At 41.5% G+C, this 12333-nt stretch overlaps 1 protein-coding gene across 2 annotated transcripts; it reads right to left on the bottom strand.

Moving 5' to 3' along the window:
* Positions 1 to 5227: 5227 nt before the first annotated feature.
* On the bottom strand, positions 5228 to 11936 carry LOC133370417 (uncharacterized). 2 transcript variants are annotated; one of them, XM_061596713.1, is made up of 6 exons: positions 10977 to 11936; positions 10098 to 10211; positions 8313 to 8462; positions 7531 to 7662; positions 6264 to 6390; positions 5411 to 5532 (listed from the first exon to the last, which is right to left on the bottom strand). In XM_061596713.1, the coding sequence occupies exons 1-6, from the start codon at positions 11542 to 11544 to the stop codon at positions 5514 to 5516; spliced, it is 1110 nt and encodes a 369-aa protein (XP_061452697.1). In that variant the 5' UTR covers positions 11545 to 11936; the 3' UTR covers positions 5411 to 5513. The 2 variants fall into 2 exon arrangements, with proteins under 2 accessions (XP_061452696.1, XP_061452697.1); XM_061596712.1 differs by lacking the exon at positions 6264 to 6390 and having other exon boundaries at positions 5228 to 5532.
* Between the last annotated feature and the right edge of the window lie 397 nt (positions 11937 to 12333).

The following is a 12333-nucleotide window of genomic DNA, read 5'->3' as shown; positions in this document are numbered from 1 at the left end:
GTCTACTGCCTTCACTGACCGACAGCAGCTCTCTAGAGGTTCAGCCAGAGGGGACATTCAAAGCCTGAAGCCTTTTACATGCTTTTATTATGATCATATTTGATTCCCAGGAAGCAACACTTGTGAAATGTTCTGCCTCATGTACCAAACTAACATGCCCAGGCTTTGGCACTGTGAGCCTTAAAGGGGGGCCTGGAGACCATTTTTTGATCTGCCTCAGGCAACAAAATGTGTTGGGCCAGCCCTGTGCATTAATATAGATTTAATAAGAACTCTTGTTGAGAAACCTTGCAGTGCGAAACGAATACGAGTAAGGATGGGTGAATCTGTCTGTTTCAGTTTCTCTCAGTTTTATATTTTAATAACATTAAGTTCAGTTCCCCTCATTTCCACATTAGTTTGCAAACTTTTAAAAAATGGTTTTCATGAAAATTCATCAGTCGTTCATCACCAGGAAATTCATGTTAATGCAAATGTCTCCTAATATACACATTTCTATATGCAACTTTGTTTAATACACACATTTTTGCAAAGCAATGTCCCCTAACAGAATGTATTTTTTGTATGTTGTTTGCACGAATATCTGCATTTTTATGCACACTTTACACTGGTATTTGCATTTTTGTGCATATCACTTGGATGGAGAACTGCACTGTAAAATTCAGAGAAGTTTGAATTTCAAAGGATGGCTTGGTTTCAGTTTGCATATTGCTTCAGAAAGTCCAAATTGTGTTGGAGATGAGTGAATTTTGAAGAATCATGTATACTTTTGGAAAGTGTGGATTAGGTAAGTGTGCCTTTAAATATGAAATTAATTAAATTTCTCCCCTCTCCCTAAGCAGGCACCATTAAAAAAAAGCCCCAAAAACAGATAAGCGAGTGAAGGAAGGTGAAGTATGGAGAGACTGGCTTACCGTTTACGGCCAAGGGTTCCTTTGAAGAGCAGAAGAAAGAGTGGAACGTTTCTCCCTTTCTTAGATGTTCTCTTCTCTTGTTTCACTCTTTACAGATATAGGAGAGAGCACAAAGTCTAATTGATAGTGAAACAGGAAGCACATTTATTTTTCTAGCCAACACCCAAGGAGGTGGGGTGAGGAGATCTTCAACGATGTTTTTGCAATGAACACAGCTCTGCTGAGCCATCATTGGAATACGCTAATGTGATCCATAGTGTCTGCTTCTCAGTGTCGTGAAGTTATATAAGACTGCATGGTTATTACTGGATATTCTATAAGCCGTAAGCCATAGGCTTATTCTTCAAAGGTTTTTAAACCTTTCCTATCTGCGTTATAAAAACACAGTATGTTCATTTAGTACCTTGACTTTATTTACTTGTTTTGTATCTATTGATTCGTCACGGAATATATTCACTAGGTTTGTTTTTTCTCTGCTGACAAACCATATCTCCCAATTTAGCTTAAAGGTATTTGAATAAAATGAAATGTTGTTGTTGTTTCCACCTTACTGCTATATAAATTCATTCTGGGGTGGGATATATTTCAAAAGACATTTGGAATAATCTGTTAACTTGTATTTGCTGGTGTCTTGTTTCATCTGCTGCATTTCTCCATGGTACTGCTAGGAATGGGGGAGAAATTAGATTCAGTTCACAGTTAAAGCCAAATTTATCAAACCCGCCCTTTCCGAAACAATATGAAAACTGAAACACAGCCATCCTTGAAAATTCACATTTATCTGAATTTTGCAATGCAGTTCTCCAACCAACCAATGTTTACAAAAATGCATGTAGCAGGGGACAGCATGCATAACAACGAACATGGTGAAAAATGAGACGCACAGATGGATCATAGGAGAAATTGCTTACAAAAATGTGTGCATGAGTCATAACTGCATACAAAAATGTGTTTATCAGGAGAAATGTGCACTGGAATGATGAGGACTTTTCAAGAGGATTTTTTAAAAAAAATAACCTCAAATCGCTGCAGAAATGTGGAGAACTAGATTTAAGACTGGAACAATGAGAACCATAATTGACAGATACTTCCATCCCTAGGTGCTGCCTTTATTTCTGTGTTTTTCAAGGCTGCTGCAGACAGACAGACAGACAGGCATGGTGCAAGGCCATCTGAAATGCTTTCACTGATTTGAATTGCTGGGAAAGTGACAGCTTTGTGTGCTGTTTCTGCCAAACTCAGCAAGGAGGAGAGAGAGAACTAGGGAGAAGGGGGATGCCCAAAGAGGAACTGCAATAGAAAAGAGGGAATGAAAAGGTGGGCGATCTAAAATTTGAAGTGCAGAGAAATCTACAGAGTGGGAAAAGAGAAAATTGCATGTGGGTTCCAAAAACTCTGTAGGAATGCCATGAAGAGTGCTAAGGAGTGCAGAGAGAAAAAGGGGCTAACGTGAGGTGCATGGAAAGAAGGGATAGCTGAAATGGCGGTTCAGAGTGTCTCCCAGGTATAGGGATGGGCAAATCTCTCCGCTTCAATTTCTCTCCGTTTCTCATTCTTCCAGTCTAAAGTTCAAGTTCCCCACATTTCCACATCAGTTTGTGATTACTTTTTTAAAATGCCTCATGAAAATTCATCCGCATTTGTGTGCAGCTTTCTCCCTTCGTATCTTTGTGTGCAATTTTGCTTTCTATACACGGTTTTTGAATGCAGTTTTTCTAATATAATCCATTTTGTATGCTGTCATTATGTTTATGGACACTTTACTCCATCATATGCATGTTTGTCAACACAATACTTGGCTAGAGAACTGCGTTGCAAAATTCGGAGAAGGGAGGATTTCAAAGGATGGCCGTGTTTTGGTTCACATATTGTTTCAGAAAGTGTAAAGTAGGTTAGTTTGCCTTTAAATACGATCGGAATTAGCATTCTTCCCCCATCCCCTACTATTAGGTAGAGTGAGGTGGCTGCCTCAGGAAACAGATTTTAGGTGTCATTAAAGGGCAGCAGGTTGTTAATTATGTATTTTTACTGACAGGGGGAGAGGTGTTTGTGGGGGGGTTGCCTCAGATATAAAAAAATTTGGCTGGCCTACGTGTCATGACTAGGGGGAGATGTGCCATTTGCTGTTTTAGGCTTGTGTTGAGTGGTAACCAACCCTGGAATATAGTGGTGGTTCCCCAGTCACAAGCTGTCCTTTGGCAGTGGTGGCCAGCTACACGCTATTTTATATTTCCCACAATGCCCCTGGTGTAGTCTTGCTGTGGAGCCTCATGAGAAATTTAAAGTGGCATTTCCAGGTCTATGGCAGCCATCAGTGCTGCTGGACCCTGCTGGAGTGTTAGGCCCCTGGCAGCTGCTTAAGGGTCCCTGGTGGTGGTTCTGGGTCTGCTCCGCATACAACTGCACTTAAGGTGGTTCCCTCCATATCACATAACAAATGCACAGAGGGAGGGAGAGGAGCCTGCCACTGTGACACCTCCTTCCTCTACATGTAATGTGAATCAAACTAAACATATATAAAAAGTCTTACTAGAACAAACCAAAGGCGTATCTAGTCCCATAACCAGTTTCTCATCATGGGCAAGCAGATGCCTCTGGGAAGTCTACAAGCAGGCAATAACACTTTGTGACTGTTCCCCAGCCACTGGTAGTCAGAGGCATACTGTCTTAGATACTGGAGGACCATGGGTCAGTGGTAGAGCACGTTTTGCAAGCAAAAGGCCCCAGAACACAAGAGCCTGCTAGATCACGCCCAACACACGTAGTCCAGCATTCTTTTCTCAGTGGCCAATCAGATGCTGATGGGAAGTCTGCAAGAAGGACGTGGACGCAGAGCACTCTCCCTTTGATGGGAGTGTTAGTCCTTTCTCAGATGAAAGTACTGAAAAACTATGTGCTGACCAAGGCCTTAAGAGCAGCACAGAAGAGATTATTTCAGTAGTTTTACAGAGGACCATGACAGCCCAGGTAATTGCCCTATGAACATCCTTGTTAAGAATCCTCATGACATAAAATATCAGGCAACAGGTATCTTGACCTTTTCAATGACACACTCAACGAAGACAGCATTTTTGCAGTGTTTTATCAAAATGAAAAGTTATACATGCCAATGATTATATGGTTCCCCAATATCAAAATGTGCAGGCCATTCAATCAGAGAGGGAGCCCTCGCTGGTGGCGCCATTGATCAGTAGGAACTCTCTCTCTCTCTCTGGTGAAGTGTGTTTGGCCTCTACATTACCATTGTTTAAATATAAATTGAAAATGTGTTCAGCCAGGCATGGGCTTGAAATTGTTCTATATATATACTGAAAATTGTTTTTAGGTGTTTTTTAAATGACATACTGAATTATGCTGTATTATTTATGATGTTGTAGGGCCACCTTGGGCTCTTTCAGGCAGAAAGGTGGGATAAAAATCAAATAAATAACAGCAGCAGCACTCTTGTTAAGCAAAGAGAATCTTGACCATCGAATCAACATCGCTTTGTGTTTGTCACAGTCATGTTTGGTTCCTCTGTCCATCATTTATCTAGGAAAGGAGGAAAGATATGGTGGTCCTGAAAGCTGTGGGAAACTGCGCATACCACCATGCTATGTACAAAATCTGGAAATCGAAACCAGTAGAACAACAGATAACTCCTAGTGCATCAGTTCCACTTTGGAAGCAAGACAGCAGCTTTTCTTATGCATTGCACAAATATGTGGGCAGGGATCAAGGCTGTATGGAGTAGCCATGGCCCCAAGATTGTGTGTGCTGAGTTGTCATTTCCCCTGCCATCAACACCTACAGAATGAGTGGGGAAGGGCCGTAGCTAAGTTGTAGAGCATCTGCCTTGCATACCGAAGGTCCCATTTCAATTTCCGGCATCTCCAGATAGGACTGGGAGAAATCTCTGCCTGAAATCCTGGACAGTTACTGCCAGACACTGTAGTGTAGACAATACTGAGCTAGATGAGCCGATGGTCTAATTCAGTATAAGGCAGCTTCCTGCAGGGAGCTTTTACACACACAGCTGTATACACAAAGGCTTCTACTCATATTATGCAACAATTCTGAAGCTGCTGAGCGTAACACCCCCTTAAAACACTAAACGCCCAGGGGAAGATAAACGTTTTCAGACTTTCATTCATTTTCATTCAGTAAAAGCACTGCATTTTATTGTTTTCTTATCTTAGCCCAATCCTCCTGCATGCCGTTCAAGATTCCTTAAAATATTGGCAAATGTTGAATTCAGCCAAATTTTATTTCAGTTCTGACCTCTAGGCACTTTGACTGGTGGATCGGTCGAACCAGACAAAGACTGAATCTCATTTCTTTTTCAACGTTTATTCCTTTTCATTCAGTAAAACAAAGAAGGCAAATCCTCTCTGAAAGGCCACAGCTCAAAACAACCAAAGGTGAAGAGTACATCATAAGAGGAGTTTCATCAGCTGGACAGTCAGGAGGAGGAATCCTGGTGAGGGAAAGGCCCTTGTAGCTTGAGCGACCTTGGCTTCAGTACAGCTCACATTTCTCATATTAGCAAAACCATGAATATGTCCTTTGATTGTTTTTAGTGAAAAACAGCTAGATTCAGAAATGCAGCCCTTCATGGTGCTATTTACAACATTTGTTTCTGCAAATGAAAAACAAAGATGGTCAGGGGAATCAGTAACTAGCAGACACATAAAAATCCATCCACTCAGTTTAAAATATGTGTTCAAAGTAATAGAAGATACAAATTTCTCCACTGCAGCTAACATTAAACTGATAAACTAGATTAAAGCAAGGGAAAGAAAGAAAGAGAAAGAAGGAAATCAGATTAAATCAGATTAAAAAGTCAAATCATCCTGGTCCATATTTGCAGAGTTTACTTTTGTATTCATCTTTCCTGCCCATTAACACGCTCACAATGGCTAACAGAATCAAAACTGCACATAGCATCAGAAACAAAACTAGTTATTCCATTTACACATCTGCAGGAATAAAAATTCAAACAAAATAAGAATCTAAAACATCCCAAATGTTTCAGCATTTTTTCTTTAAAAGTCTACAACGTTTATGTTTTAAAATATGCCAGTATGTAGGGTCTGTGTCTTCACTCCCTCTGAAGCTGCCTCCTGAAGGTGGTTTTTTTGTTTTTTTAAAAATGTTTTTAATGCTGTTTTGTTTTAATGTATTTTAAGTTCTGTTTTTATGATGTTTTAAAGTGTTTTAGTGCTTTGTTTGCTGCCCTGGGCTCCTGCTGGGAGGAAGGGCAGGATACAAATTAAATAAATAAAATAAATAAATAAATACTCATCCCAGGATGGGATCCCTCACTCCAAAGACAAAATCTTGAATACTACTGGCACCTGAGATCCTTACTTGGATATTCCAAAGATTGAATCTGGAAGCTTCCGCACGAAATCTATGTCTTTTATCCTTGGGCAATGCCCTGTCCACGTCTTTGTGTGGAGATGGAACTTGTTTATTCCCAAAGGAAGCCAGGCTGCTGCAAACCATAGGAAACTGTTTTTAACTGAATCAGACTATTGGTCCCCTCCAGAAAGGTGTTTTATTGTGGATCTATTCTGCAACATATTCTTGACCCAATAACAGTGCATTAGTGGTGGATTTATTCTGCTTTATTGGCTGTTCTGAGAGCCAGTGTCGTGTAGTGGTTAGAGTGTTGGACTATGACCTGGGAGACCAGGGTTCAAATCCCCACACAGCCATGAAGCTCACTGGATGACCTTGGGCCAGTCACTGCCTCTCAGCCTCAGAGGGAGGCAATGGTAAACCACCTCTGAATTCTGCTTACCATGAAAACCCGATTCATACAGTCGCCATAAGTCGGAATTGACTTGAAGGCACTACACAACAACAATTGGTTGTTCTGCGATGCTTCCTTAGTGCTGCCACATTATTGCTGTCCCGAAGTGCTATAGCACAACAAAAGCGGGACAAAAATAAACCTGAACATTTGTGTTGTAAAAAGTTATGGGATTTCAGCAAGAAATTACAAGATATGCACTGACTGGAAATGAAGCAGTGTGATTGTCCCAAACATTTGCAGGCACAAACAATGTTGAAAGCAGAGTTGTGTGTGACTGTCCCAATAGCATTGTGAGCACAAACCATCATGACACAATAAAAAGGACATCTGGAGGGGCCCCAAGTCATTCTAGCTCAGTACTGACTACTACTCTGACTGGCAGTGGCTTTCCAGGGTCTCTGACAGAGAGATCCTTTCCATCCACAGATTTTAACAGGAGATGCCAGCGATTCAGTTCTTGGGCTTGCTGCATGCAAAGCATGCCAGACATGATCTTAATTGCATCCATGCAATTAAAGTGCACATTTTTGTTATGTAACTAACAGCTGCAAGGAAGTCCAAGCAGCCTGAAAGACCATGAGGCGGTGCTTGGGAGAAACACAATTTTTTCTGTCCCTGTCACAGTCCCCACAAAAGTCACCACTCTGACGATGCTATTTGCATTTCAAGAAAAGCTTCCCTTAGTGCCATCACACTTAGTTTGGCCCCGAGCTACAATCCTTACCCCAAACATAGATGCTAAAAATCAACCCACATCCTACAGGAGGAGGAAAAACTCAACAGGACCACAACATCTGAAATCAGAATTACAAATACCTGTAACCGTGACAAAACCTAAGCAGTAAGCATGGTCTCCAGTACAATACACATACTCCTCGGGGCACACGTCTGTCGAAGAAGCGCAGGCTGGGCAAAACTTCCCATTGATTTTTTGGGATGTTCTTGGCACTGTAAAGTAAAAAGAATCACATGGCTTAAGGAGAGGTAGAGTAGCACAGAGCAACTTAGGCGAGGTACTCTTAGCCCTCAACCCCCACCTGATGCATCAGGATAATAACATACAGAAGGTCCCAGGTTTGATCCCTGGCATCTCCAGGAAGGGCTGGGAAAGACTCTTGTCTGAGACCCTGGAAAGCTGCCACTAGGCCCTTTGGACACTACTGAGCTAGATGGACCAATCGTCTAACTCAGTATCAGGCAGCTTCCTAAGTAGCATGGGGGCTGGATGAAGCCAGTCATTTCGCTTTCTCCCATTTTTCCAGGCTTCGGTTTGCCACGTTTTTTGCTTGGAGAACGGCACTGCAATACTCTGAGCAGTGTAAATTTCAAAGGATGGCCACGTTTCGTTTCAGGGTGTGTGAATCAGGTAGAGTTGTGTTAAAATGCCTGCGCTGCATGGCTGTGCACTGATCCGTATGATACGGTAACCGAGAGGGAGACGGGTGAGGTGGCGGGAGGTCAGTACAAGGTGGGCGCTGCATTGACCTTCCCGCTGCCTCCCCCGTCAGCTACTGACTATGATCTCCGCGTTGGGAAGCCAGTAAGCAACACTGCCCCACCTTGCTCTGCTGGCCACTACTGAGTAGAATAATACTTACAGTCAGGAGGTTCTGATGCACAGGCATCCCTCCAGCAGCAGATGGTAGTTTGCCTGAGGTATTTGTCTTCACCAAGACGTACCTCGACTGGGATTTTGCAGAGGTCAGAGGACAGACAGCCCTTCACTAAAGATGAAAAGGTGGTGTCCCCTGCAGAAAAGAAGAAAAGGATATAGTTTAGGGTTGCCAGGCTCAGGGCCTGAGAATGATTCTGTATCTTTAAGAGACGAGACAAACTTTTAAAGATACAGAAGACCTCTTGGTTGCCAGGCCCAGCCTCCAAGAGGTCTTCTGTATCTTTAAAAGTTGTGCAGGGGGGAGGGAGAATTCCACCTTGTGTTTTTTTCCCATTACGGTGTTGCAAGAAAACCTGCACTTGGCTGAATTGTCTCTTTTAGAGATACAGAATCATTCTCAGGCCCTGAGCCTGACAACCCTAATATAGTTAGAAGGTGAGGGGTGTTACCTGCCGCATCCTGGTGGGTTATGTGTAAACAGGTATGCATGAGGGGAAATGAAGATGTGCAAGGCACGGATAGCTAAGCTTTTTCAGTCAGAGGGCTGCATGCCAAAAGTGGGCAGGGACAAAGTGAAAAAGTGGCCAAGGTGAAAATCAAAGTGGGGTAAGCCCAAAGCCAGAAAGAGGGAGATTAAGGCTCAGAATCTTACCCTTACTTACTATGCATTTATACCGTAAGTTCCTCAATCAGGTAGGCATGTTTGAAATATTGCATTCTCCCCACATTTTTAGACAGGGAACCTGGGCACACCACTACATTAGTGAACCAGTTAAAGCATTCTGGAAGTAAAATCCACTCACTCTACATTTAAGGAAACCTCCCTTGCCCTTTGCACACTTAATTGCCCTTCCTTCGCCCCAAATGCTTTGCCCAATTCCTTGGGATTCTAATAGAAGCATGCCAACTTTTAAGAGTGCTCTGGAGTTCAGCAAGTCAAGGGTGATGATCTGCCCTTAGTGCTGTTGGAAACTGCCAAGCACTCCAGATGTGTCCACATGAAGAGTACCGAGTGCTGAGAAAAGTAAAAGTGGCAGCAGAAACAACATGCAGATTCTGCCATGGTCTCTTCCGGATCTTGCAAAGAGTCCTCCCAATACTGAAGCTCTGCTGCTGCTCTGGTTCATGGACCTCCATACAACTATGGAGAGTTTGAATGCAGTCTGCATCCTTTTAAAAAAAAACTGGGGCAGGGGCAGGATTAGGTCTGTGATTCGCCCTCTCTGATCTAAGGTATGCTGGCTACTTAATCCAGGTCTTGTAGAATGAAAACGATGGCTTTGAAGTCTCTTACACTACTAGGAATAGAGAGACACTTACTGTTCTGCCGGTTCCAGTGAGTCACCACCTCTCTTTTCTGAAGGGGACACATGACACTAGTCAAACCCTGCTCCTCTTTACTGCAAAACCTGGTCGGTTCAGCTCTAGTGCGATTTTTTAAAATTCAGTTTCAAACAGATTTCACAACTGATCCGCAGATCAACCCGTTACCTCTCTGTGGCCAATGGAAAAACTTTGCTGTAGGCGAGTTGTGTGCTCAAGGATGGGACAGATGCCCAAGGATGAGACCATTGCTCTTGCACATAGAAGACACCAGATTCTCTGTCTGGTTCAAAGATGTACAGACTCCCCCTCCACCCCCCTGTCTTGGATAATCACTGCCAGTCATAGGGAAGATTACTGGGCAAGATGGGCCCCTAGCTTGCCTCACTATCATAGATTCATAAGTCTTGCACAAAACTGCAGCCTATTCATTGCCATAGCCCACCTTTTGGGCCTTCTGTCAAAGTGCTCCCACAGGCATTTTGGCCTTCAGAACAATTTCTCTCCTCGCCTGTGCAGGCAGTTTCTCCAGTGCACGTTTCACACCTCAAAGTGCCACCTGGAAGAAGGAGGAGAAAAAAATTACATGAATTACATGCAGTTGTTAGAATCCCAAGTTATCAACCAGGGCAGATAAAGTGCACATGGGTGGCTAATGTGATGCCCCTGTAATTCATCTATTCGCAATTATTTTGAACCACTAGGGGCTCCTGCAAACAGCCTTTTTATTGTGCATGCATGATGACACACACATGATGATGTGCGCTCATGATGGATATTGAGGGAGTCACATGCAATCTTGCTTTCTTTTTTTTTTTTTTTCAATTAATTTTTATTCCAATTTTCAAAACCAAAACAATACAAAAGAAAACAACACAGATCAATAACTAGTACAATACAAAAAGAAAGAAAAATATATATATATATAAAAAAGAAAGAATATTGACTTCCGATTTGTCATAGTTCAGCTATAAATCTATAATATATAACAAACCTATCTCTTAATAGATTATAAAATCACCTTCCTCCAACGGTTATCTTAGTTGGTTTCAAATCTCATTAACATCATATCATTTTAATCTTCCACAAAAAGTCAAAGAGAAGTTTCCAATCCTTGAGATATATGTCAATCAATTTTTTTTCTAAATAAACATGCCAATTAATCCAACTCATCAAATCTACTAAGTCCAGTAATTTTAAATCGCTCTTCTGTCATTATCCATATTGGGTCCATCTTCCATCTTTACGCACCCAAAAATCTTGCTGTCATAGTCATATAATAAAAGTCTGATAGGAATTTCCTCCATCACAGATGTTTTCTTACCATCAAATCCAAACGTATCACTGAAGTGTTGTTGCAAAGCCGCATCTCTGTTCCTCTTTTCCACATGATACACTAGTACATCTCTTGAAGGTTTTTCCATTGACACAAAACAGGGATTAATTCTGTTAACTTTCTCCATTTCAAGTTCCATCAAATCCTTCCAGTCCAAGAATTTTCTTGAACTGATAATATCTTTATCTCCAATCTCTTCAATTCCTTCAAGGACAGCGCTGAATTCCAAACTATAATATTTGTCTCCAGGATCCATCACAGCCAGAAAATCCAAATCTTTTTTCATGTCCATAATTAAGCCAATCTCCATAGTTTGAACCTTGCCTTTAATTTCTCTTCCATCCTTTTTTTGTTTTCCAGATCTATCTTTATTCTCCTTTCTCATAGAATCCTGAGTTTCTTTCAGCTCCTGTCTCATTTCGTGAAATTCAATTCTCCACGCTTGTCTATTATTTCTCAGTTCTTGTTTTATTGAGTTAATCCCATTCATTATTTTCTGAAACATGTCTAGAGATAAAGTCCCTTCTTGTACATCCATGATCTTCTTAATTGTCATTCTTAAAACCAAAGGAACAAAACTCCTTCAATTTTCAATGTCCCAAACAGAGAGCAGCTTATTTCTTTAACCAGTTACAAAGGAGTTAATCTTTCCAGCAAACTAACGTCACACGCTAGACAGCCCTTATCTCTTATCTGCCCAGAAGTGTAAGAACGGCTTTAGTTCACAGCGTCGAAATAGCTAGTAGCAGAGAGAATGAGCAGATTCGTCAAAAAGAAAAAAAAAAGTAGATCAAGAAAAATAGTCCCAGTCTTATCTCTTTCAATCAGAAATCTCTCATCCGTTTAATCTTTAGAATGCTATTTTCCATGTCAGCTTTTTGCAATAAAAAAAAAGATACGCTATTTATATTTTCTTCCCCCTTAGTTCCGTGAATAAAAAAAGGAAAGTCTTACCTCACCTAGGTTATCTCAATTGCTGTTACTTTGACAAATCTCTTTAGCTGTATAGATAAGAAAATGATGAATGTAGACAGGAGGATGTTTGCCTGTTAATCCATATAAAAAAACGGGTCACTTATCCAGCTGAGCTAGCATAAAAATCCTCGCTCTGTCTGAGCTGCTGGAAGACAGACAATTCTGACGAATTCCAGACTCCAACAATCAAAACAAAGCTATGTAGGAAATCTCACGTTTCTTCTTTAACCGGAAGAAATTATTCCCAGTCAGAAAAGAGCCTTCTGACTGAATTTAAACTGGAAAAGTTTCATCCAAGACGAGAGCTCGTCTCAGAGGCTGCACAGGCGTAGGGATCCTCCTGGGAAGTCCACATGCAATCTTGCTTTCA

The sequence above is a fragment of the Rhineura floridana genome, chromosome 15 (assembly GCF_030035675.1).
Source record: "Rhineura floridana isolate rRhiFlo1 chromosome 15, rRhiFlo1.hap2, whole genome shotgun sequence".
Lineage (NCBI taxonomy): Eukaryota > Metazoa > Chordata > Lepidosauria > Squamata > Rhineuridae > Rhineura > Rhineura floridana.
This window is presented reverse-complemented; position numbering and strand designations above follow the sequence as displayed.